Here is a 26,005-nt window from a genome sequence, read left to right on the forward strand (position 1 = left end):
TCCCCAACAAATAGAAACTTAAACACTTGGAAAGTATAAAGTGGTCTTCTAACTTGTTTCTTAGATCAAAGAGGAAATAAAACCAATTATAGAACATTTAGAAATATATTACTATGTAATATTATATAAAATGCTCTATCACACCATTTTAAAACCCATAATTTTCTCTCAGAACTATACTTGGGAGAAATTTGGTAGCCCTACATGTTTCCAATATTATCAGAAAAAAATAAAAGTAATTGAATTATCGTATACAAGAGGTCCTGGGTTCAATCCCCAGAACTTCCTAAAAAAAAAAAAAGTAAATGAAGTAAACTTTCATTTCAAGAAGCTAAAAAAGAGTAAAAATATCAAATCAACATCAAAACACATGGAAGAATTAGTAAATAACACATGAGGAGCTTGAGGCTTAGAAAGATTCATTTTAAGTTTCTTTTTAAAAAAAATTTATTTATTCCTCCCTACCCCGTCATCTGCTCTCTGTGCCCATTCACTGTATGTTCTTCTGTGTCTGCTTGTCTTCTCTTTGGGTGGCACCAGGAACCGATTCTGGGACCTTCAGGAGTGGAAGAGAAGTGCTCAATCTCTTGCACCACCTCAGTTCCCTGGTCTGCTGGGTCTCTTTTTTTTTTTTTAAGAATTATTTTATTTATTTCTCCCTCTTCCCCCCACCCCCATTGTCTGCTCTCTATGTCCATTTGCTGCGTATTCTTCTGCATCCTCGTGCATTATCTGGTGGCACTGGGAAACTGCGTCTCTTTTTTGTTGCATCATCTCTCTGTGTGTGCACTTCTTTCATGTGGGGCGGCTCTCCTTGCACATGGGGCACCCCTATGTGGCATGGCACTCCTTGCACACATCAGCACTGCACATGGGCCAGCTTACCACATCGGTCAGAAGGCCCTGGGAATTGAACCCTGGGCCCTCCACATGGTAGATGGATGCTCTATCAGTTTAGCCACATCCACTTCCTTGCTACGTCTCTTATTGTCTGTCCTCTGTGTCCCTTTTTGTTGCATCATCTTGCTGTGCCAGCCCTTCACTTGGGTCAGATTGCTGTGTGGGCCAGCACTTCTGTACGAGCCAGCATTCCTCTCAGGCCAGCTCACCACACAGGCCAGGACTCTGCATGGGCCAGCTCTCTGCTTGGGCCAGCTCACCATGTGGGCCAGCTTGCCTTCACCAGGCGGCCTTGGGAATTGAACCCTGGACTTCCTATATGGTAGACAGAAGCCCAATCACTTGAGCCACATCGATTTCCCAGTTTTAAATGTCTTAAGTAGTAGTGGTGAGAACAATATGGATAAGAAAGAAAAATAAACATTGATCAATTAACATAACAGTACTATGTTGATAAAACAATAAAAGAAGCACATCCATGGCAAGTTCAGGGGAATAAACATAAATACACAACATTAGAAATGAGAAAGGGTATCAGGTAGACATCTCATTCCAGAATCTCCAGTATATCTTCTGCAGTTGAACTTTGTATTTTGAGGTCCCATTCTATCGAGCAGCAGAAATTTAATTCTAGGCATTTGAGAATTATCTGCTTTTCCCTAGGTTGTGCATCCGTTCTTGAGTGGGTGGGTACAGGGGGAGAGGGAGATGTTGAGCTTCAAGTCTGTGTTCATACTACTATGATGTCAACTGCTCAGAAGCCTTGGTTTCCATCCACTTTCTGGATATCAGTTTGGTTGGTCACTCTTGGTTTGCACCCTGATTTTTGGCTATTGAATTTTTTCAAGATTTTCTTTCTTTTTCACCTAACTCCAAAGCATCCTTCCAACAAGTGCTTGGTGGTAATTCTGCAATGTCCATGCTGCTATAGAAAATAGGCATTCTCCCACTCTCCACAGCTCTCAATCCAGACTTTCTCTGTTTTTATTAAAACTACCACTCAACTCTTCTTCACCACTCCCCATAGATGAACATCACCTTTCCTTCTTATTTCAACTATACAATGGGAACATTCATGTAAGAGCTTCCTCGTTGTCCTCGTCTGCACCTGTACACATATCAGCATCTCCAACCATCCCTCTTCTTTCTCTCCTGCCTCAAAGGCAAATCACCCTGGGTTCCAGCCTCTACCACTTCTCTCTTTGGTATACTACTGAATTCTCATTAGTGTTTTAATCAGCTAAAATGTCTTTCATCAAGATTAAAACAACTCCTTTAATCTTTCGGCTTTCTGCTTCTGCCTTGTGTGTCTCCTTCCCATTCCTAGCCACACTTCTTGAAAGAGATGCCTGGGTTGACTGTCTCCACTTCCTCACCTCCTTTTAATTCATCAGCCCACAACATCTGACCCCACCTCTGCAACCAAGCTGCCCTCCCTTTGGTGACCACCCACCTCCTCATTATGAAATCAAACACGCACTTTTCAGGCCTTCTCTTAATGCAACACAGCAGCATTTGACATCATTGAAGAGTCCCTGTTCTTTGAAATTTTCTCCTTCCTTGGTGCCTTCCTCGTTTTCTAGGCTTTTGCTTTCTTTCTTAAATGTTAATGTTCCTCAGGCTCCTCTTGTCTTCTCACTCTCCACCTTGCATAGGTCATAGCCATTCCCATGATTTCAGTTATCATCTGTGCCCTGTCCGCTCCCACATCTCCATCTCCATGCGAAGACTGTCTGCATTCTACACTCCTATAGGGAATATTCTTGGCTCGAGGGCCCCTCAGGCACTAAAAACTCAAAGCCTAAATTCATCACTTTCGTTTTTCCTATTAGACAACTATTCCTCATTCTGGGCCTTCTGTTTCTGTGAATGGCACTAAAGACACACCCAGCATCCAACTCTCCCTCCCCACAAATTAGAAGCCTCTTTTTCCTTCGCCACCGTATCCAATGGTTAAGTCCCATGCTTTCCATCCTGCCAACATGTTTCAAATCTCCCTTCATCTCTCCTTCCCACCACCACTTCCTTAGGAGAGACCATCATCTGCCTCTTGACTGGTTTATCGCAATGGTCTCTTTTTCTTTTCCTTTTGAAATAATTCAAAATTTAGAGGAGAGTAAAACCAATACAGAGAACATAACACCCATCCTGATGCTTGATCCACCAGTTTTTCATATTTCGCCCCATTTGTTGTATCATTCTATTTATTCGTCAGTCTATCCACTCATGTATCTATTCATCCATCCACCTATTTATCTAATTTATCTAACTTTCTATCTAATCATCTTCTAAACATTTGAGAATAGGTTGTATACATCACGCTTCCTGAACACATAATACTTTTATGTATGTTTACTTAGAACAAGGATATTCATTTAACCAACTAAAGTACAGCTATCAAGTTCAGGAAATTTAAAACTGATATAGAATCTATATTCTAATTTTTTCATGTATCCCAATAATGGCCTTTTGAGCATTTTCTCCTCCATGTTTAGGTCCACTCCAGGATCATATATGACTCCTAAGTAACTGCTTTCCCTCTTGCCTCCCCATGCCTCCCATCATTTTCCTGTAGTAAATCCAATATGTTGGTTCACTCACCATTTCCACTGAAGTTCTCATGTCTGTAAAATATGGTGGATACCAATTATTATTATTTTTTATAACTTTTTAAAGATTTATTTATTTATTTAATTCCCCCCCTCCCCTGGTTGTCTGTTCTCTGTGTCTCTTTGCTGCGTCTTGTTTCTTTGTCCGCTTCTGTTGTCATCAGCGGCATGGGAAGTGTGGCTGGCGCCATTCCTGGGCAGGCTGCACTCTCTTTGGCGCTGGGCGGCTCTCCCTAAGGGGCACACTCCTTGTGCGTGGGGCTCCCCTACGCGGGGGACACCCTTGCGTGGCAGGGAACTCCTTGCGCGCATCAGCACTGCACATGGGCCAGCTCCACACGGGTCAAGGAGGCCCGGGGTTTGAACCGCAGACCTCCCATGTGGTAGACGGAAGCCCTAACCACTGGGCCAAGTCTGTTTCCCTGATATTAATTATTTAATCCAAATAAATCACAAAAATTTGCTGAGCTGCCCTCCCCATGTCCTTGCTACTTCCATCCATTTCCACACTGTAGCCAGAGCTATCTTTCTCAAGTATAAAATGATATCATTTCCTTACTTAAAACTCTTCAATTATGCCCCATTGCTTTAAGATAAGTTCGTGTTCCTCAAGATATCTTATAAAGAGGCTCATGATCTGGGGCCTGCTTTCCTCCCCACCTCTTCTCTTAGCCTTCCCACATACTCACTCCCACCGCTGACTGCCCTCTTGCTCTACTCTCTGGCCATCTTGAACTTCTTACATGTTTTACCCTCTCTTATCTCCAGGCCTTTGCACAGATGATTTCCTCTGTCTGAAATGTTCTTTTTCTCAGCTTTTTGCCTGCCTAACCCTATATCATTACTATCTTGCTTTTTGTTTTGTTTTGTTTTATTGCGACCTCCTTCTCTGGAGAATCTTCCTGACCTCCACCCTCTCCCCACCCCAACAAGACTTTATTAAATGTCCTTTCTGTACCACTGTGTACTTACTCCCATGCAAGTGCTACCCACTTGTTTATATTCAAGATGGCAAACTCCTTGAAAGCAGAGATTATATGGTAGAAATCTCCTGTTTGTGTCTTTCTAGTATCCATTCCCCCTTTTGGTAGTAGCACCCCAATATTCATATCTTCCCTATTACCAGTGCCTGGGATTCAAATGATCCCACCCATGGCTCTGGGCTGAGAGGGGCCACAGGTACCATAGAGGAGTTTGTGCCTCGTTCTTATAACCACAAGGATGATGGGTTTACCAACGGACTCATGACCCATGCTGGCCACAGAGAGACAACCTCAGGATTTTTTCCTGGACTCTTAGAAATGAGAAAGTCTCTTTTTACTGGAACTGCTACTGGGGCTGCTGGTAGCCCATGACCTTCTTGCTTCTACCTGGGAAGAGCCCACCAGAGAATAAGTCCAACGTAGGGGGAGGCACTACCATGGTATAGGGTAAGAGCACTTCTAGTCTAACTGGTCTTGGGAATCCCATTCCAGACCCTTTTCATCATAGCATAGTGCCTTCACATGGGTTGTGTATTCACTGAGGAGGAAATGGCAGACAGGAATCAATGCAGGGTGGAAAAACAGGTATAAACTAGTTCTCATTTGGGGAGTCCATACATATCTTATAGGCTATCTCGATGCCCAATGTAGCTACAGTATTATTCAGTTCGCTCAGTTGCTAAACTGATAAGAGCATTGGGTTGGAAATGTGTGTGTGTGTAAAGATGGCTATGTCTTTAACAGGCATATCTGGGGCTTGAGAGTGTTTTGTTTCAGCTTTCATTTTATTAGCATGACAAGATGGTAACTGCAGGCAAGATGAGCAGTAATAAGGCCATAAGCTTTGGAGGTAGATAAATCAAAATCTGACCCTTGGCTCTGCCATTTTTCATTTGTGTAACTTTGGGCCATCTACTGAGCCTCGGTTTCTTCATTTGTAAAGCGAGGATAATAACAGCACTGCCTCATGGTGCCATTGCGAAGGAAATGCACGTAAAGGGTCTAGTGCAGGGCCTTGTACATCATGTGGTCAAGAAAAAAGTTTACATCTCTTTTTAAAATAAACATTTTATTTAAAAATATATATATTTTAAAAAGAACACACACCAACTTTGGTATTTTAGCCATTGCCCCCTTTCTCCTCCTGGTAACCCACATGTCTTTCCGATCACATAGAGTTGAGCAAAGGAGACCGACAGGGACACAACACTCATAGGGCGCCGCGGAGGACGCGTGCTTCCACTTTCCATTTCTTTACAAAGTGCCTCTTTGTGTTTAATTGAGGGAGGATTTTAAGCACCCAGCAAGACATTGCCCTCCTTCCCTGCGAGGCCATTGCAGAGGAGCTCTAGGGGGCAGTGTGGGTTCCCTTCCTTTGGAAAACATCACAATAGCATCCAGGATCCCCTATCATTACGCTCCCCTTCTCCATAAACACTCAGGAGCTCTTAGACCGTTGACAGGAAATTCACGCCTACCAGTGTCGCATAAGCACAGGAGATGGGCAGGGTCTGTTTGTCTTAATGCAGACGGAGACTCACAGAATCTTAGAATCATATCTTATGGAACCCAACGGGTCCTATTATAATTTCCCTGGCAGAAGACAGTGAAATTCTTCCCAGGTCCCATCCTATCTTAAAGTCACCTCCCCATGGAGCCTCTCAACCTAGCCAGGGATCCTCTAAAAGTGTGAAGTCTGAAATCAAACTCAGATCCTTAAACAGGACCGGACCAGCTCACAGGACTGTTTCACAAAGCAGTCTTCTATTCTGAACGATTCTGTCAGTATCTATAGAATTTATGGAAAAACGAAGCCCCCAGACTCGTTTCAAAGCTCTGCCCTATGTGATAGTGAACTGGGGGTCACCCTTTGTGTGCGTGCCAGGGGCTGTACATGGTAAAGAATGCAGCAAAGGCTCGAAGAGGAAGCCAAAGTGCCTTCACACTGGCTGAAGAGCTTCTCCTAAGGGATCAAAGCATACAGGAACATGCTCTTTCCTCTCCCTCTCCCTAGCAATTTTCCCTTTCTTCTAGAGAGCTCTATGAAGAATGGGGATAAGGGTGGGAAAGTACTGTTTCCTTCATTCTTTCCCAATTTTCAAGGGGACTCTGAATCTGGTACAGAAACCAAACCATAAAATTCTTACAGATTTTTTAAGTGGCGGGAGCTATTAAAATATTTCCATTGATTCCCCGTGGCGATTTTACCATGGAAAAAGAGACAAGAAAAGAACGTTAGTGTGGAGATAGCTTTGAGTTGAAAGGGGCGTCCACTCTTCCTTCTGGAATAACTAAGATCCCCTTTCCTGACAGCATAAATACAGGGCTTCTAGCTAGAAGCCTGGGAGATCCCCTGTGTTGTTGACCATTGGAATTTCAATTCTGTAGTCATTAAAACTCCGAACAGTTATGGAAACAGCTGGGTCAGCTCAGATTGGCTCTTTGAAGACTTGTGTTCTTTGCACTGGTTAGACATCTGTAAAAGATATTAGATGAGTACATTTGATGTGGGTGTTTTCTGCCAGTCCAAAATCTGTTTCTAGAAAAGCTGATCAAATTTAAACTAAATACTGTTTTGAAAAGGTCTGTCTCAAATGCTTGGGATGGGTTTTATCAATTCTTTTCTTTCTTTCCAGGTTGGAAGTGAATGAATTGAAAGGCAAAAGGCTGCCAGTTCACAGACCCTCGACTTCACAGGTGGAGGCTCTCTTGGTTTCCTCATTTATCAGTACAACCCCTGAATTGCTAAGAATGGCATCTCATCTAAAATTTTTTGGTTTACTTTTCATAATGCAGTGTCTTAGCTGAACAGAAAGGTTCACAGATTGGAAAGTTGGGCCCTTTTCCTCTCTCCTTTCCTTTGCTTCCTCCCTTCCTCCCTCCCTTGCTTCCTCCCTCATGATCCTTTCTCTTTCCTCCTTATAATAGAATGCGTGTCATCTAATAATACTGTGAGAAAGCGTCTGCACACATGAATTTTCGGACTCTTGTTAAGTATGAATCACATGGTCACAGCAGCACTGGAAAGGACCCCAAATACCTGCAGTTCTCTTTTACCACGTAGGTTCCAGGGATGGTAAGTAAATGAATGAGGTCACCGTCAGGTTTTAGGAGCATGAAGACATTCAAACACGGCCATTTACGTAAGTCTTTGTACATCTTTCGGTCATGCCCAATTTGTCACCATGAAAAAGGACTCAGCCAAGAGTTCAAAAGAGTTTAAAATAATGCCACCCCCCTCCCAGGAGATAGATGAATTACAGAGATGATCTGATCCACTGGGAGCAACTGACTTCATCACTTTTCTCCCAATGACCCCCGATTTTCTCCCCCCAAGTCCCATTTCTGAGTTGTGAAGAAAGGGTGGATGTGGTATGTGGAGATGGTAGGAGGAGGTTGAGATAAGTCATCAAGGGATCTGCTCTGTGTTAACTGTGTTGGAGTCAGTAGGAAATAGGAACCATCTTGTCTTTTGTTGGGACCCAGACTACTGTGAGGTGTGTACGTCAGTGCCCAGTCATTTCCTAAAAAGAGCCCATGAGAAGGCAAAGTCAGGCAAAGTACAGAGGTCTCCCAACCAGATCTAATCCTTCAGAGAGAAACACCCAAAGGAAAAAATCACACTCAGACCAGAGTCTCAGGGTAGGGACACTGTGCTGGTTTGTTTTCCAAAGGAAGAAAGAAAACAAAATAACATACAAATAGCAGTGGCACATGGAAAAATGTACTGACCAGCAAGCTTTGTCAAGATCCGAAGAAAACTTCGATATCTGGGGAATAAACAAATGTGAGGAATGTGTTAATAAAGCTTGCTTCCCCAGAGCTTTGTCTTCAAAGACAAGATTGGTGATTTTCCCATCTAGAATTTTGGTTCTGATGTGGGACATAAAGACAAAATTAAAAATGTACCGTCTGGATCTTTTCAAGCACAATGCAGATCAGGGAATGTAAAAATGATTTCCATGTTCCCTTTATGCTCTTGTAAAAGAAATTATATTACCATATCCAGCTACTAATGGTGAAAGCCATTCTATCTTTTCACATTCATATTCATTGCCAAGATGAGCTTGTTCATGGTAAGCAAGTGGCTGTGAGTCATCAGGTTGGAGCCATTAGTCATACAGGGAGGCAGTTTGTAGTCTGGTTGATTAATCAGGAATTCATAGTGAGAAAGGCCAGGTACCATTTCATAGCAGATTGAGGGTTAAAGGCTTTCAGCATATAACTCTGTAACACTGCTTTCAGGATACACACACACACGGACATACATATGTATACATCTATACACATGTGTGTGTACATATATATATATACATATATTTCCCTCCCCACCCTCCTCCAGGATACGAGCTGGCAGCTTTCAGAGTAGCAATCATCAAAAACACTCTTGGGTTCACACACATTTACAAGTTAACAATGGAATGACTTCTAAATCTTTGGTTTATCAAAAAGAGCACTTCTAAAAAATCACAACACTTTTGATTATTTTCTCTAAAAGTGCACAGTGAACAACATTTTTTGACAAAATAAGAAAACAGTGCCTTAGTGATTTAAATAAAAAAAATAAAACAGCAATAGCTACTTTCTATCACATGCAACACTATAAAATGGTGAGCTGGAACCACAATGAGCCTTCAAGAGACTGTCCTACAATTTGGGTTTTTTCAACTCCCAGCCAAAGCACGAGAGGTAATGAGGAATGCACATTCGACCATTGTTCTTTTTCCTTCCATTGTTTTCAACGTGCAATTGTGTTTTCCTTCAGAAACTCAGACCTGATATATTCTCTCCTGCAGATATCCTCCATATTTATCTTTACAACATAAGGATTTCCAATTTCCCCAGAGCAACAAGGATCCATGAATGCTGTAACTCAAATGAGGGCAGAATGTGTTTTGTGACTGATAGGCCAAGTCAACCCAAGTTTCTTCCTAAGGTACTTCCTGTGACTTCCTTTTGCAGCAAATTAGGCATATTAGAGATTTCTGGGAAGATTTGGGATTTTGAACATTTTAAAAAAATGGCTTTGTTAGGATTATGGCAGCTTTGGTAGATCTAACTCGTCACCTCTCAAGGTCGGGGTAGAGAAAAAACAAAGATAATAAAAGAGGAACATGAGGGAATTGGTGTCTTGAAAGAAAAGTAGAGGTGGAACTTTCAACCCCCCCCCCCCCAAAAAAAGGAAACCAGACTGGGAGTTGGACTTCCACAAAGAACAGTCCTGTTACAACAACCCATGAAGTTCATGCCCACACTTTGTGAAACGAGGTTGCCCTCCAGACCTGTCTGAATCAGATCTGATAGGGCCTCCTGTACCTAAAGATCTCCTAATCTGCCTGCATGGCTACCTGTGGTCTTAGGAATAAAGGGGGCTGTGAAGGAGAGCCTGAGGAATCTCCTCTTCTCCACAGCAGTTTCTCTGCTTTAGGGTTCTCACTTATTTCACCATGCTATCACCACAGAGACAGTAGGGGCACTTAGCTAGCAGTTGAGAAAGAAGGGAATTCTGGGAGGGGTCTCTGGATGAAATGCAGCTCAACGGTCACCAGTGACCGCAAGAGTCCTGGCTGCAGTACTGAGTCCACCCCAGTGGGGCAGCCTGGTGGTTGAGCGGCATCGAGTGGATTTGGGAACGCTCTCTGGAACAGATGGGTCTGTCCCTCTGTTCTGCCTCAAGAATTCCGTAACTGAACCTGGGCTTGGCTTCTGTTTTGAAATATGGGAGAGATGGGAAGCAGCCCCTCAGGGGTTTGCCTTCCATTACCTTAGCTGGACTGACTTTTTCTGTTCAAGCGTTTATATTTCCTTTTTACCCTATGCCTAAGTTGTTTTCAGGAGGAAAATTTATAAAATGAGATTATGGCCCAACAATGCCTGAGAAAAATTTACGGGTTAGAAAAAATATTGTTTTTTAAAGGGCAGTGAAAAGCTATTTTTTTTGGCATTCTTAGTCTGAGAAAGCACATTGCTGAAATCATTATGAGTCTCTGAATGTTGACAAACATTACATTATGTATATATAAAGACATACATATAAAGACTCCTATGTCTTCTTGTTTATTGTCACAGAACTCTCCACTGCTTCTTTTTAATTCCCTTCTTCTTTATTGATTTTTGGATAATTAAAGTGTTCATGGGAAATGCTTCGCCCCCATAGGATTTCTGTTGGTTGACTGTTGCGTCAGGCATTCTACCACTGCTGTAAGTGAAGGTCCATGGGGGAATTCAAATTGAGATCCGTGACATCCAAGAAATCAATGTTAAAGATGCTGGGGCCGCTGGTGGCGAGGGAGCTAAAGCCTGGGGTGGAGCTGGGTGGAGTGAGGTCCAGCCACTCCATGGTTTCCCACGGAGATTCAGTGAAGCTTAACTGCAGCCCATTGCTGTCCACTGAAGAGGGAGAAAACTGAGTCTGCATGGGGGAGAGTGGGCCAGGCAAGATCTCGTGGGCATTGAAGAGGTCTTCCGCAGCCTTGCTGGAGAACCCATCCATGATCCCATCAAACTGAGGCTCCTCGCTCCCAAGTTTTAGGAGGGCAATGTCGCTCACCTTTCCTAAGGGGCTCTGGGAATTTAATAAGACTTCGAGGTGCTCATCGCTTTCAGTGGTGTAGTGATCAAAGGAGAGCTGGCCGCCTGAAGAAGCATGTTCAAATGAAGTCAAAGGCTTGGGGAGGGTGGCACCAGGGCTTCGGGAAGGTCCAGGTATCTTTGGGGCTTTTTGATGACATGGATGATTCTCTCTGGCATCAGCTGGCATTTCTGTTGGCAAAACACAACGGGAATTGTTAGATCACTTCAAATTGAGTGTGCCACGCAGTATGAATCTTTGGAATGAACGAATCACACTAAGACAAGCACATGGGACAGCCACACTTCCCTGGTCATCTCTTATCACCCAGAGTCTCATCTTCAAACTGCTCTCTTTCTATCCAAAACTTCTTTCCTCCATTTCTCCCAAAACCCTTTTGTTTAGGAAATTCTCCTTTTGGAGTATAACAAACTCTCTACCCTGAATGTTCATTTGACTTATTCCATATCCGACATGTTGGCTGTCACCTGAAATCACGGTATCCCCTGTTAAGCCCTCAGTACTTCAGGGCCAGAAAATGAGTCATCAGGTTCTTCTTCCTCCCATTGCCACTCTCACATGGTTACTCCCTTCCCTTCGTACAAATCCTCAGCTGTTTTCAGGGTCATGCACTCGCCCCATCCCCTACCTTGATGTGCTCTTCTACTAACCTCCTGGTCACTTCTCTTGAACCACTGAAGACTCTATTTCCAAGTTCATGGCCTTTCCCCCACTTTATCTTGTCATTTCCTATGACTTCAGCATCCTCAGAAATGAGCCATTGAGCACCCTCGTCTCAGTTGTTTGACATCCCCCTCAACTCTGTTAGGTACACCCTGGACCTTGCCATCAAATACTGTATCACTCTGAAAGCTTGGTTTCAAGCAAAATTCCCCCTCTCTGTCCACCACCTCCCACCTTTCCAGCTCACTTATTAAGTACATGCCAGCAATTTCTCAGCCACTCTAATCCACTTTGAGTCATTCCAATGCACTGACAATATAGGCATACTTCACAGATATTGCAGATTCTGTTCCAGATCATCACAATAAAGTGAATATTGCAATAAAGTGAGTTATGAAATTTTGGTTTCCCAGTGCATATAAAAGTTATGTTTCCATAACTCTAGTCTACTAAGTGTGAAATAGCATGATGTCTGAAAAAACAAGCTACAGAACTTAATTAAAAATATTTTATTGCTAAAAATGCTATCTATCATCTGAGCTTTCAGTGAGTCATACTCTTCTTGCTGATGGTGGGGTCTTGCTTCAATGTTGATGGCTGCTGACTGATCAGGGTAGTGATTGCTGAAGTTGGGGAAGCTGTGGAAATTTCTTAAAATAAGACAACATTAAAGTTTGCTGCATCGATTGACTCTTCCTCTTATGAAAGATTTCTCTGTAGCATGCAATGCTGTTTTATAGCATTTAACCCACAGTAGAATTTCTTTAAAAATGGGAGTCAATCCTCTCAAGCCCTGCCACAGCTTTATCAGCTAAGTTTATGTAATATTCTAAATCTTTTGTTGTCATTTCACCAGGATTACTTTCCATCTCAAGACACAACTTTCTTTGCTCATCCATAAGAACCAACTCCTCATCTGTTAAGCTTTCATCATGAGATGGCAGTAATTCAGTCAGGTCTCCGGGTTCCACATCTAGGTCTAGTTCTCTTGCTACATCTACCACATCTGCAGTTTCTTCCTGAACCGAAGTTTTGAACCCCTCAAAGTCATCCTTAAGGGTAGGAATCAATGTCTTCCAAACTCCTCTTAATGTTGATATTTTTACATTCTCCCTTGAATCATGAATGTTCTTAATGACATCTAGAATGATGAATCCTTTCCAGAAGGTTTACAATTGACTTTGTCCAGATCCATCAGAGGAATCACTATCTACGGAAGCTCTAGTCTTACAAAATACATTTCTTAAAATAATAAGACATGAAAGTTGAAATGACTGCTTGATCTATGGGCTGCAGAATGGATGCTATGTTAGCAGGCACAAAAGCAACATTCATCTTGTTGTACATCGCCATCAGAGCTCTTCGTTGACCAGGTGCATTGTCAATGAGCAGTAATATTTGGAAAGGAATCTCTTTCCTGAAAAGTGCATCTCAATAGTGGCTTTAAAATACTCAGTAAACCATGTTGTAAACAGATGTGCTGTCATCTTTTGTTCCATTTATAAAGTACAGGTAGGGTAGATTTAGCATAATTCTTAAGGGCACTAGGATTTTCAGAATGGTAAATGAACATTGACTTCAAGTCACCATCTCATTAGACCCTAACTGGAGAGTCATCCTGTCCTAGGAAACTTTGAAGCCAGGCATTGACTTCTCCTCTCTAGCTATGAATGTCCTGGATGGCATCTTTTTCCAATATTAGGCTCTTTCATCTACACTGAAAATCTGTCATTTAGTGTAGCCATTTTCATTAGTTATCTTAGCTAGATCTTCTGGATAAATTGCTGCAGCATCTACATCAGCGCTTGCTGCTTCACCTTGCCCTTTTATGTTATGGAAATGGCTTCTTTCCTTAAACCTCATGATTCAATCTGCTAGTTTTGAATCTGCAACTTCCTTATCTCTCTCAGCCTTCATAGAATTGAAGAGTTAGGACTTTGCTCTGAATTAAGCTTTGGCTTAAGGGAATGTTGTGGCTGGTTTGATCTTTTATCCAGACCACTAAAACTCTCTCCCTATCAGCAATAAGACTGTTTGTTTCCTTAATAATCTTGTGTGCACTGAACCAGCACTTTTCAGTTTCCTTCAAGAACTCTTCTTTTGCATTCACAATTTGGCTAAATGTTTGGTGCAAGAGGCCTAGCTTTTGACTTATCTCAGCTTTGGGCATGCGCTCCTCATTTCTAGCTTTTGACTTAAAATGAAAGACATGAGCCTTTTCCTTTCACATTAGCACTTAGAGGCCATTGTAGGGCTACTAACTGGCCTAATTTCAATATTGTTGCACCTCAGGGGATAGGGACGCACGTAGAGAGAGAGAGAGATGTGAAAACAGTTGACCACGCAGTGGAGCAGCAGAATACACACATGTATCCATTAAATTAGCCATCTTGTACGGGCATAGTTTATGGCACCCCGTAACAAATTCAGTAGTAACATCAAAGAGCGTTGATCACAGATCACCATTACAGATATAATAATAGTGAAAATTTTGGAATAAGGTGAGAATTACCAAAACATGATGCAGAGACACAGAGTGAGGACATGCTGTTGGAAAAATAGTACCAATAGACCTGCTAGATGCAGGATTGCCATGGACTTTCACTTTGTGAAAAACATAATCTGTGAAACGTAATAGAGCAAGGTATGCCTGTATCACCATCTATCAGCCAGTCCATATTCTATGGTCTGCCATTAAAATTAGTCTCTTATAAATACCCTCAATTACCTTGCCCTTCTCTCCTTCCACCTTACTCCTTTAATAAAGCCCCATGCCTGGATTAATTTTATCATCTGCTTTCTCTGAGCCTGCCCTGGGTAAGCTGAACTTTGCAAGAAAAAAATTACATAACTAAGCTGACTGGTTTCACTTTAAATTCATGATCACAAATATCCAACTGGAACGAGAAAAAAATTATATAACTAAGTGGACTGGTTTCACTTTAAATTCATGTTCACAAATATCCCATTGGAACTTAACACTGTCTAACAATCCTACTGTTTCCCCAGAACACTCATTTCACCCATGATCGATTCATAACTGCTCTTCTTTCCTCAAATCCCCCATAACTCCCTTCTGCACACTCACTCTTTGCTCACCTTGAGACATAGTGCATTAAGAAAATAAGTGTATCTGATGTGAATTCTCTTATCTTTTCATCATGAGACTTCTAAGCATGCACATGCACCTGTACCCATCTTTCCCTTTTCCCCTTTTGGTAAAATGGAGGAAAAGTCTGCTTACTTGTTTTTTGTTTGTTCATGTACTTTACAAGACTGTAAATGCCATAAAGGTGGGGACTTTGTCTGGTTCAGCAGTCAATCTAGCACAATGCCAGACCACTCTTTCTCTAAGTCCTTTGCTTCCTCCTTTTCTGAAACTTTAAACGTTGCTGTTTAAAGTTTCAGTACAGTGCTCCTTCATTTTTATTTATATTTTTTAGGTGATCTCATTCATTTGTGTGATTTCAAATTCTCCACATACCCTCCAAAAATAAATAAATACATAAATGCCTTAAAAGGAGGCAAAAAAGAACATGCTGATCACTTTTGATTGCTAACTTAAATGACATGTAAGCACAAATGGGCGGTCCAGTAGAAGATGACTAATTGAATTCCATTCTGAGTAGGTAGTGTAAAACTTGCATTATCTTCTCTATTCTTTTTCACACATTTAAGAAAATTGAGATTAAGACTGGAAAACATTTAGAGAAATAGGGATTGGGATGAAAGACGAAAAATTTTAAAATGAAGTGAAAAATGATCCTAGGAAGACGGCAGTGAGGAATCATCTGTTATCCTTCTTTTATCTGCTCCAAGCTTGGATAGGAAGCTCAAAGGGAGGGACTCTGCTCCATAGATCACTTGGGGCATCCAACTCGCCATCTATATCTAACCTTGGTCCTAAGTGTTCACACCCAGATGCAGAGTCACCTGAGCCACGGCCGACTTACCTCCACTTTCAATGAGGACATCCAGGAGTTCGTCCATCTGCTGACTCCGAGTCATTTGCTATTGCAAAGGAGACCAAAGGAGAACAGAAAGGTTAAAAGGTTAAAAATTACCTCTGCTGGAGGAAATCATTAGAAGCAGCACTACAGATTTTTGGACTGTTTTGCTAAAGCTCAGTATTCACTTTAGACAGGTAAGCAACGGAATGAAGCAGTCTATTATAACAAGAGAAGGAGAAAAGAAGGCAGGATGCTTCCCACTAGAGTAGCTCAGAATGAGCTCAGTTGTTTAAGAGGTTTCTATTCCAGGAGCAGGGTGTCTGAATACACAGGAAGCAAGGCTCCTTTTCTTACTTGGAAGTGACTCGGATTCTGCCTTCTTGCTTTGGTTCCTGAGGAGGTGGCCCAAGAATTTGGCTATTATTTTCCTTGGTTCCTCATTGCAATAGCTGTGGAACTTGGTGTTTCCTTGTAAGCTGTGCCTCTGCCTCCACCAGCTGTCCCCCTCAGGTGAGTTGCTAAGAAGGTCTTATTTACAAAGTCCACATTGCCTGGCCTTTTTCTTTTCTTTTGAAGCTATTAAGGATCAGCTGATATTTACAGATTCCAGGGGAAGAGAATGGGGAGAACAAAGTCAGAGCCATCTCACTCCCTTGACAGCCCCGGCCCACTAAACATGGGCATCAGTATCCAATATGATGGGAGCCCTGCTCAAAGAACAAGCCCTTTGCCAGTCCAGAAGGCATCAGGTGCCTACAGAGTGTGGCAGGTAACATAAATGAGCCAAGTCTAGACCCAGCGGAAGGACCCTGGCTCAAGAAGGGCAGCTGACACTCTGATTTTGCCAATTGTTGTCTGGCAGAGAGGTGACCCTAGTGTTGGAGATCCTCTAGTTTTACAGAAATCAGGAAACCCACTTTTTGCATAAAATCTCCTAATTAAAAAAAAAAAAGATTTTTTTTCTTCCCTTCCCTTCCTCCCACCCCTGTTTTTGCTGTCTGTGTTGTCTTCTTTTCTCATTTTCTCTCCTTTAGGATTTACCGGTATTTGAATCCAGAGACCTCCAATGGGGACAGAGGTTCCCTGTCAATTGCGCCACCTCAGTTCCTGGCTTCTGCTGTGCTTCACCTTGACTCTCTCCTTGTCTTTCTTTGATGCTTCATTATCTTGCAGTGTGACTCACTTGCACGGGGCACTGGCTCACCACACGGGCACTTGTGTGGGTGTTGGCTTGCCATGCAGGCATGCTTTCTCTTCTTTTTCACCAGGAGGCCGCAGGGATTGAACCCAAGTCCTCCCATATGCTAGGCAGAAGCTCTATCACTTGAGCCACCTCCGCTTCCCAAATCTCCTAATTTTTAAAAGACTTTTTAAGCCAAATGAAACCTAACTGCAGGCTGATTTTGATCTGTGGGGTACGATGATACAGTCACTGATGTAGGTGTTCTTTGCTGGGATTGAGTGAGAAAAACATATATGAAGGGCTATCTGGTAACTTATCCAAGCTCAGACCATTTAAAAAGTAGGATCATTAATTGTTTTTCTTCCTTCTTACTTTTTATTTTGAAAATTTCCAAATATAAATGAAAGAACAGAATATAATGGATCTTTCATACATTCATTATCTGGTTTCAACAATCCCCCACATTTGCCTCAGTCTTTGAATTTTTTTAAAGCAGAATTGTTCACACACCGTACAATCCATCCAGGGTGTACAATCAATGGCTCTCAGTATAATCACAGAGTTGTGCATTCATCACCACAATCAATTTTAGAACATTTTCATTGCTCCACACAAATGAAAAAAGAAAAAAAAAATTCCCTTTCACCCTCCTACTATTGAAACTTAGCATTGGTGTGGTACCTTTGTTACAAATGATGAAAGAATATTAAAATATTACTGTTAACTATAGACCATAGTTTGCATTAGGTGTACTTTCCCTTGTATACTACCCCATTATTGATACCCTGTAATAGTGACGCACATTTGCTCTAGCTCATGAAAGAACATTCTTATGTTTGTGCTATTATCCACATTCATCACCCACAACAGGGTTCACTATGTTATACAGTCTCATGTCATCCTCTAGCTTTCCTTCTAGTGATACACAAAACCTTAAACTTCCCTTTTCTACCAGAATCACATGCACAATTCTGTGCTATCAATTACTCCCACAATAATGTGCTACCATCACCTCCATCCATTTTCAAACATTTGCTATTACCCTTATTGGAAATTCTACACAAATTAAGCATCAGCTTCCCATTCTCTACACTCCTTCTATCTCCTGGGCATCCTATATACCAGATATCAACTCAATGAGTTTGCTAATTACTGGGCCATTGAATTTTAAAGCTAGCAGGAACCTGAGAAAGCATCACCTTGACATAGCTTTTACATATTTGAGTATCTGTCATACGCTCAGATCATGGAGTAAGGGCTTTATACACATTACCTAGAATCCTTACAAAGTAGAGATCATCTCTATTTCATATAAGAGAAGTTAAGGCTTGACCAAGCTTACGTGGCTAGTGGCAGAACTAGAACTAAGTCTGAGACTCCTTTCTCTCTGCTCTATGCAGCTTCTACCATCAGCAGCACGTTTCTACAATTAGTCTTTATATACTTTGCTCAGTGGGGAGGCACTGAATGCATTCAATATCAGAATTTACCGACTGCACGAAATTTAATAATGCAAAGTAATGTCCATTCAGTCAATTCTTCTATAAAGAACAAATCATGCGGTTACCTGCTTTACTGCATCTTCATAAGATGGAGGCTGTGTTATCTCAGAAACTGCTGAACTTGGCTTAGAAAAAGTTGGGGATGGCATTGAAAACTTTGGTCCTGCCTTATCAGAAGAGTGTAAACCAGCCATCTGTGTGGTTGAAACGCAGGGAAAAGTAATCAATTCATGGGTCAGAAATGGTATTTCTTCAGGTTTAGAAAGTACAGGATAAATTTTGGAAAACTTGATTGAAGGGGAAAAAACAGGACTTAGAGAATAACTCCAGTATATTAACCATAATGCATATCAATGTGGACTTATCGTTGGAGGCATCTACATTTTCCTTTCTAAGGTGTGCCCACTTCTACTAGGAAAAGACCAAGATGAGAAAGTGCATCAACTCAGAAATTTCCAGAATAATTTATTCTCCATGCCTTTCCATTCCAAACTGTGTGTATTTGCAGAGAGATGGAGGCATTGCTGGGGTACCTCTTCAGGAGCCAACTTCATTTGTCTTGAATGTATTCTTCCATGGGAGTGCCTGGGCTATTTCAGTGTGTCTGTCCCCACTGCCTCACTGGTGGCATGTAGCAATTTTATCTCATGGTTATCTTATTTTTGTCTCCTTCTTACACCTCTTCATTGCTCCTGGGTCCTTCCACCCCTCATTCTTCCTCCAGTGGAGACGTATCATCTCTTCCTTTTTCTGCAGAGATAGTGCATTGTGCTACTGCTTATTTGCACCTCTCTAACTACATCTATGGAGCCATGTACCTTACTCTTTCTCCAATATTATTCTTCTACTACTTAATCTTCTCCTTCCCCCAAACTGGTTTGTCTCTATGTTGTTTCCTAAATATACCATGGCCATTTTAGTCATCGTGATTTCTGGGATGGCCTCAGGAAATAACTCTCTGTGATATCTTCTAATTTACACCTGTGCATTCATTCGTTCCAATGCTTTCAAGTAGACTCGTGTCTTCCTAAAATGTCAAACTTCTGCCTTTGAACTTGATCATTTGCTTTGGAGGATGGGGACCACAAGAGAGAAGAGGTAAAGTCAATCACAAGGCTAAACTCTGTCCCCAGGTACCTACCTTTGACTGTACACCTGGGCTTTTGGGGCAAGGGTTACTGCCAGCACCATGACTGCTATCTGCCTGGGCTCCAGTGAAAGGGGGGTGGAGGCTGGTAGGCTGAGGAGAGAAGCTTGGAGGATGGCCATCATGTACGCCTGAGCTCTGTAGGAAGGAAGGAGTAACCAATTAAATGGACAACAGCAGCACACTTGAGTGTGGTCTTTGGTGAGACTTCTGGTCCTTTCTCTAGTGTCTTATCTTTCCAAACCTCCCTAAATTCCACTGCCAAATAAATTTGCCTAAAACCTGGTGTGGCAGATTGAGTTAGGTACCCCAGGAAAAAAAAATGTTCTTAATCTTAATCCATTCCTGTGTGTGTGAACCCAATGCAAATAACACTTATTGGAGATGTTGTTTTTAGTTAAGTATGGCCAACTGAATCAGGATGAGTCTTAATCCTTTTACTGGAGGCCTTATAAAGAAAAGGCCATGGGGAAGATCTGGAAGCCAGAAGTCAACAGAACCCAGAAGAGAAAGGAGAGTGCTTCAGCATGAGCACCTTCATGGGCCAGGGGAAAGCCGGGGAACCCAAGGGTCTCTAGAAGCCACCACCAGAACACCACAGACTTTGGGGAGAAAGTACTTCCTTGCTGACTTCTTAATTTTGTACTTCTCTTAGCTTCAAAACCTGTTGTTAAGCCAACCCATGGTATGGTATTTGTAATAAGAGCCTGGAAACAAAGACACCTAGCTTTGTACACATTGTCTATGGCTCAAAAGCTTTCAATGGCTCCACATATCTACAGCATAGCATCCCCACTTCTAACCATGGTATTCAAGATACTCCAAAATCTGGTGCTACTTACTTCTCTAAACTTAAATTCCACTACTCTCTCCTTGAACTTCCAATTCTAGGCAAATTAGCTTAATAGTTAATTTCTTCACATGCCCTGTACATTTTACTTCTCTATCTTTGTTCATATGATATGTCCCTTCTGGAATGTCCTTTCCCTGCCTTTTACCCATAATGCTCAGCTCCTTCACAAAACCTTCCCCAACTTTTCTAGCCCTTCATGATCAACCCACACCACTCTCCATCTAGCTTGTGCAGCATTTAAGGTCATGAGCAGAGATTAGTTATAGTATCCCATATTGTTTATCTTTTAACCCATTATACATGCAGTTGTTCATGTCTGTAAAGGGTGCTGTATAAATCATACACCACAGTGCAAAAATTGGTTCTTGTTAGCATCATTGTTAGGAGAATTGAAAGTCTTGTCGTTCAGAGTGATGATGTCTTAGCTATTTTTATCATTGTTGCCTAGGGCACTGTGCACTTAATAAATATTTGTGGAAAATAATGATAATCTGTTTAAGTTCCAGTTCCTTCCAGAATGTACACTTGGGAGTGGGCATCATTCATTTGAATATGTCCTTCTGCTAAGTTTGTAAAAATTAATTCTCATTCCCTGTGGCCACACTTCACACTCCTATGGTAGAGAATAGACAGGCACTTTGGAATCAGTTCATCCTGGGTGTGTGTCCAGGCTTGTGTGACCTGAGCAATTTGTCTCACCTCCCTGAGCCTCCTTTTCCTCAATGGCAAGTCAAGAATAATAAAAGGGAGCTCACAGAGTTGTTGTGACAGTTAAATGCGATTATTCATATGCATGACTTTTCATGTGTGGTATATGGCAGGTATCCAATAAATGTTTCCTTCTTATTCTCTTTCTAATAATATAGATTTCAGACAACCTTTTGATACCATTTTTTTTCCTTGAATTGATTTTAACAGACTTTTCTAATAATTCTTCAGGTCCATGGACAAAAGGAAAGTCTTTGGCAAATCCCTGCATCTGATCTTTGAATCAATAGCTCTACTAAGCCATCTCCTATTATTTTTCTCTCATTCTGCTACAGCCACACTGATATTGTCTCTGATCCTTGAACATTTCAGGCATGCTTCTACCTCAGGTCTTTTGTACTTTCTGTTTGCCCCTTTGTCTGAAATATGTTTATCCCAAATAGTCACAAACTTTATCCCTTATGTCCTTCAAAGTTGTGCTCTTATGTCATTGGCCACTCTATTTAAAGTTGCAAATGTTCAAACTCTCCACTCTCCTTTCTCATTTCCTCCATAAGATGTGTTTTCTTCTAATACATTATGTAATTTAATTATTTGGTTTACTATGTGTATCCCCATGAGAATAGGGATTTTCATACGGGTAGTTCAGCATCAATCCCTAGAGACTGGCGCAGGACCTGGCACGTGATACATGTATGTACTATGAATACCATTGCGCAAAGAGAATAGTAAAGTCTGGTCCTATCTTGATAAATTGCTTTGACCTATGATAAGTCTTGATGCCAAAAGGTCCTTAGAGTACGGGTCAGCAAACTACAGCCCATGAGTCAAATCTGGCCCACTGCCTGTTTTTGCCAGTAAAGTCTTATTGCCATGTGCACAATGCCATGTGCATTTGTTTTCAGCCATTGTTTATGACTGCTTTTTCTGTTAGAGAGGTAAAGTTGAAGAGTTGTGACAGAGACCATATGGTCTCTGCAAAGACAAAAATATTTACTGTCTGGCTGTTTACGGAAAAAGTTTGCCAACCCCTGCCCAGGAGGATAAATGAGTTTGGTCTACTGTGAAGGCTTGAGGATTGTGGTGTGGGGGAGTCGCTGCTGGACTTCTGGTAAACCCAGCACACTGAACGTTCCAAGGTCAGTTCTTTGCCACTTGCAAATCCATATCCTACCTCTAGAAAGGGATACACTGGGCATGTTGGAATGAGTTCTTACCTGAGCAGTGCACACCTGGCTGCCAGCTGGTGAGGAAATACAATGCCCTTCTCCCTGAGCACTGGAAGATGGGGGAAGGAAGTAATGGTTGTTGGGTGATGGGGGCAAACTGATATGCTGTGGGCTTTTCACAGCCCCAAGTGGGGAATGCTGAGGCGAACACTGGGGGCTGAGAAATGTGGAAGAAAGTACATTGGTTTGACCTGAGGACTCTCCACAGTGAGTCTTTCCAAGGGGTAAGAGTTGAGCAGCTTCACAAGCTGCCGGTTGACTCTCAGAGCTGTTGCTTTGTCTTTTCACAGATGTTTGCTGGGATGCAAAAGGACAGCTGGAGATGGCATCTTCCTGCTTGATGGGGGCAGTCAAGAAAGGAAGCGGCTTCTTCTCTGCACAGTTGTTCCTTTTCTGCTTCTGAAGCTGCATCCTCAGCTCCTCGACTTGCTTTTGTTCTTGCTGGAGTTTCCAGGTGAGCTCATTGATCACCTTCTGCTTCTCCACCAGCATCTTGTCCTTTTCGGAGTCCAACCCATCTAGTTCAGAGGGAACAGACCCCCCATTGAGGCTACTCATGAGGCTTTCTTCTGTGCAGACATGAACAGGGGATGGGTGCAGCCCGAAGGAAGGGGAGGCGTCATTGAAAGTGTCCGGCAGGGACCCGGTGACCGAGAGGTCAGACGAGGCAGGGGAAATTGGGGGGCTGGAGCTGGTGCTGCCGAAGTGGTAGAAGCCATTGGATAAGGCACTGGTGGAAGGGGAGGACTGGTAGTTAGGCAGAGCATTGGCTGGGGTAACAGGAAAAGTGACCGTTGTTATATCACCGAAGTTTGGTACAGAGCTCCCAGGACAGTCCTGAAAGGGCCGGAGTCGGTCCATGAGGGTGGTTTTGGTGCCTGAAACGGGTAAACCCCGTATTCGAAGCTGTTGCCTTAATTCTGAGACCTAAAGAAACAAGTGTTTTGTTAGTTTGTTGTTTGAGGACAATACTTTTAAATCTGTGCTTATTATTATTTTAATATTATAGAAAAATGTATTATATTAATTTGTTGTTTGAGGAGAATACTTTAAAACTGCTTATTATTATTTTAATATTATAGAGAAATGTATTGATATTAGAAAATATTCATAATGCATCATTAAATGAGGCAGAAAAATGATACGCACAGACTTATTCTATTTTTGTGTCTGTGTTTATCATTATGTGAAATCTGTACACAAAATCAAGAAATAGATATACCAAAATAAAAGCTGTGTTACTCCTGATGGATGGGATCACAATAAAATTTATTGTTTTGCTGTTTGCTATGCTTTCCAAATGTTCTTGGTTGAGCATTAGTTTTATAATGAGAAAAATGTGCTTTTTATTAAGATAATTTTACAACACCACATACAGAATTTACTTATACTCATTTTTCTTTTTTTATAGTCCTTTCCAATTTCTTCCCCTGCCCTCAAAATAAATTGGTCTTGCATAATTTTTTTAAATTAGAGAAGCTGTAGGTTTACAGAAAAACATGCATAAAATAGAGAGTTCCCCTATTTTATCCTATTATTAACACCTTGTGTTACTGGGTACATATATTGCAATTGATGAAAGAACATTTTTATGATTGCACTGTTAACTATAGTCCATGATTTACTTTAGGGTTCACTGATTATTTTGTACAGTCCTATAAATTTTTAAAAAATGTTTATTCTAGTTACATACATACAATCTAAAGTTTCTCTTTTTTTTTTACCACATTAAAATATACAATTCAGTGTCATTAATTATGTTTACAATGTTATGGTTTAGCACAACTTTAATAATTCCTTTTTACTTTGTCCTATGACATGTTCCCAACGGCATAGAATCAGAAATTTAGAGCTTGAATGAAAAGTACAAGTCACTTGGTCAGCTGTCCTCAACTTCCATCCCACCTGTACCCCCATTTTATAGATGAGAAAACTGGTATCCATCTGGGTTTAGACATAAGACTCAATCAATAATCCTGAAGGAGAGCTCAACCTCCTGGTTTTCTGGCTCCTTCGGTAAATGCTCTTGCCACCAGATCAGGATCCTGGAGAGCACGTTACAGCACAGGTTGGTAAGCTCTACCCCTGAGTTTCTGATTGAGTAGATCTGGGAGGGCATGCGAATGTGCGTTTCTACTAAGTTCTAAGGTAATGCTGATGCTGCTGTTCCCCAGATCAGACTTTGAGAACCACTAAAATTTATGCCCCAATTTTCACCACCGGCTGGTTAACAGTTATATATTGGAGGTACAGTTGTGGGGTGACTAGGAACAGCAACTCAACGCCTGACCCCGCCTCTTTCTAACTCAGTGGCCACTCTGTGCCTACTCTCCCCATAAACTGGGGATAATAATACCAACTTTATACAATTCTGTGAGAATTTAAAAAGGCTTAAAATTATGATGTTGATTCATATATAATTATTTCATTTGGGTGTTTTTTAAAAAGTCCATAAATTGGAACTAATGAATGTCCAAAAATGTGGGAACTGGTTAAATCAATGATTATACACACAGATGATAGACTACTGTAGATCCATTAAAGCTGGTTGACCTGGTATGTCTTTTATGGACCCTAGGAAATTGTGTTCTTAAGCAAACCCATTCCTGTGCAGTGTAGATGGGGCCTTTTAATTTGATTCAGCTAAGGGACCTTTAATTAGATCACTTTTGATGAGATCGCTTAGGGCCTTTGATTGAACTATGTCAGTGAGGTATGACTCAGGTTAGGTTTTCGCTTTCTTGCTGGGGTCTAATATACACTGAGAACTGAAAGCAGAAACACACAGAGAAAGACAGCCGCCATTTTGACCCTGCCATGTAAGGGAGAGGACTCAAGAGATCGGCTACCATCTTGCCTTGTTACCTGGCAGGTTCCCAGAATCTGCCAGCGGCCAACTTTGGTGAGACAGCATCTCTGATGGTGTCTTATTTGGACATACTCACAGCCTCAGAACTGTAAGCTTTTACCCTAATAAATTTTCCACTATAAAAGCCAACCCATTTCTGGTATTTTGCATCAGCAGCCTTAGCAAACTAAAAACTGGTGCTACACATACGTGTTGACATAGGATAATGAATAATGTTTGTGGCATGTTATTAAGTCAAGAAAGTTTGAATTGTTTGATTCTATTATTATAAAAAGTATACAAGTATATGTGTGTAGCTATATTCAACCCTATGTTTGCACATGAAAATCTCTGGATAAATATATGCTAAAATATGAACAATCCTTATTTGTGTTTTTAAAAAATTTCACATCAACATATTATTTTGGCAATTAAGAAGGGAAACACATTAAATACCTAAATGTAAAAAAAAAATCCAAAGAACAGTGAAAAGAAAAATATTAGGGAAATTTTCTGATATTCTGTAAAGGAAGAACCTTTGAGCATAAGTAAAAGCAAAGGAAGTAATCATAAAAATATTGACAACAAAAATTTAAAACTTCTAAAAGTAAAAAATATAAGCAAAATGCAAACCCAAATAGCATTCTTGGGAAAACATAAATTGCAGCATGGATAATAAAGTGTTATAAATGCAACATATAAAGAGTGCCTTATATTTTAGACACCTAGCAAAAAAAATGGGCAAGGAACATGAACCAACTCTTCACAAATGAAAAGAGAAAAATAAATGACTAATAATGTATATACAATGTCATCACTGATCCAAGACCTGCAATTT

The 26,005-nt window shown here is 41.3% G+C and overlaps 1 protein-coding gene across 4 annotated transcripts in view; it reads right to left on the minus strand.

Annotated features, from left to right (window-relative positions):
- Positions 1 to 7,942: 7,942 nt before the first annotated feature.
- Positions 7,943 to 26,005, minus strand: part of MYOCD (myocardin) — a 112,754-nt gene continuing 94,691 nt past the window's right edge. For 2 of the 4 annotated variants that reach the window (XM_058283459.2, XM_058283462.2), the window contains 5 exons: positions 22,308 to 23,246; positions 19,524 to 19,667; positions 18,448 to 18,576; positions 15,701 to 15,758; positions 8,895 to 11,254 (listed from right to left, as the gene is read on the minus strand). In XM_058283459.2, coding sequence (XP_058139442.1) covers positions 10,683 to 11,254; positions 15,701 to 15,758; positions 18,448 to 18,576; positions 19,524 to 19,667; positions 22,308 to 23,246 — 1,842 coding nt within the window. In that variant the 3' untranslated portion in view covers positions 8,895 to 10,682. Of the gene's footprint in view, positions 8,263 to 8,894; positions 11,255 to 15,700; positions 15,759 to 18,447; positions 18,577 to 19,523; positions 19,668 to 22,307; positions 23,247 to 26,005 lie in introns of those variants that run through there. The other 2 variants (XM_058283461.2, XM_058283460.2) reach the window with 2 other exon arrangements.

The sequence above is a fragment of the Dasypus novemcinctus genome, chromosome 21, assembly GCF_030445035.2.
Source record: "Dasypus novemcinctus isolate mDasNov1 chromosome 21, mDasNov1.1.hap2, whole genome shotgun sequence".
In the NCBI taxonomy this organism is placed as follows: domain Eukaryota; kingdom Metazoa; phylum Chordata; class Mammalia; order Cingulata; family Dasypodidae; genus Dasypus; species Dasypus novemcinctus.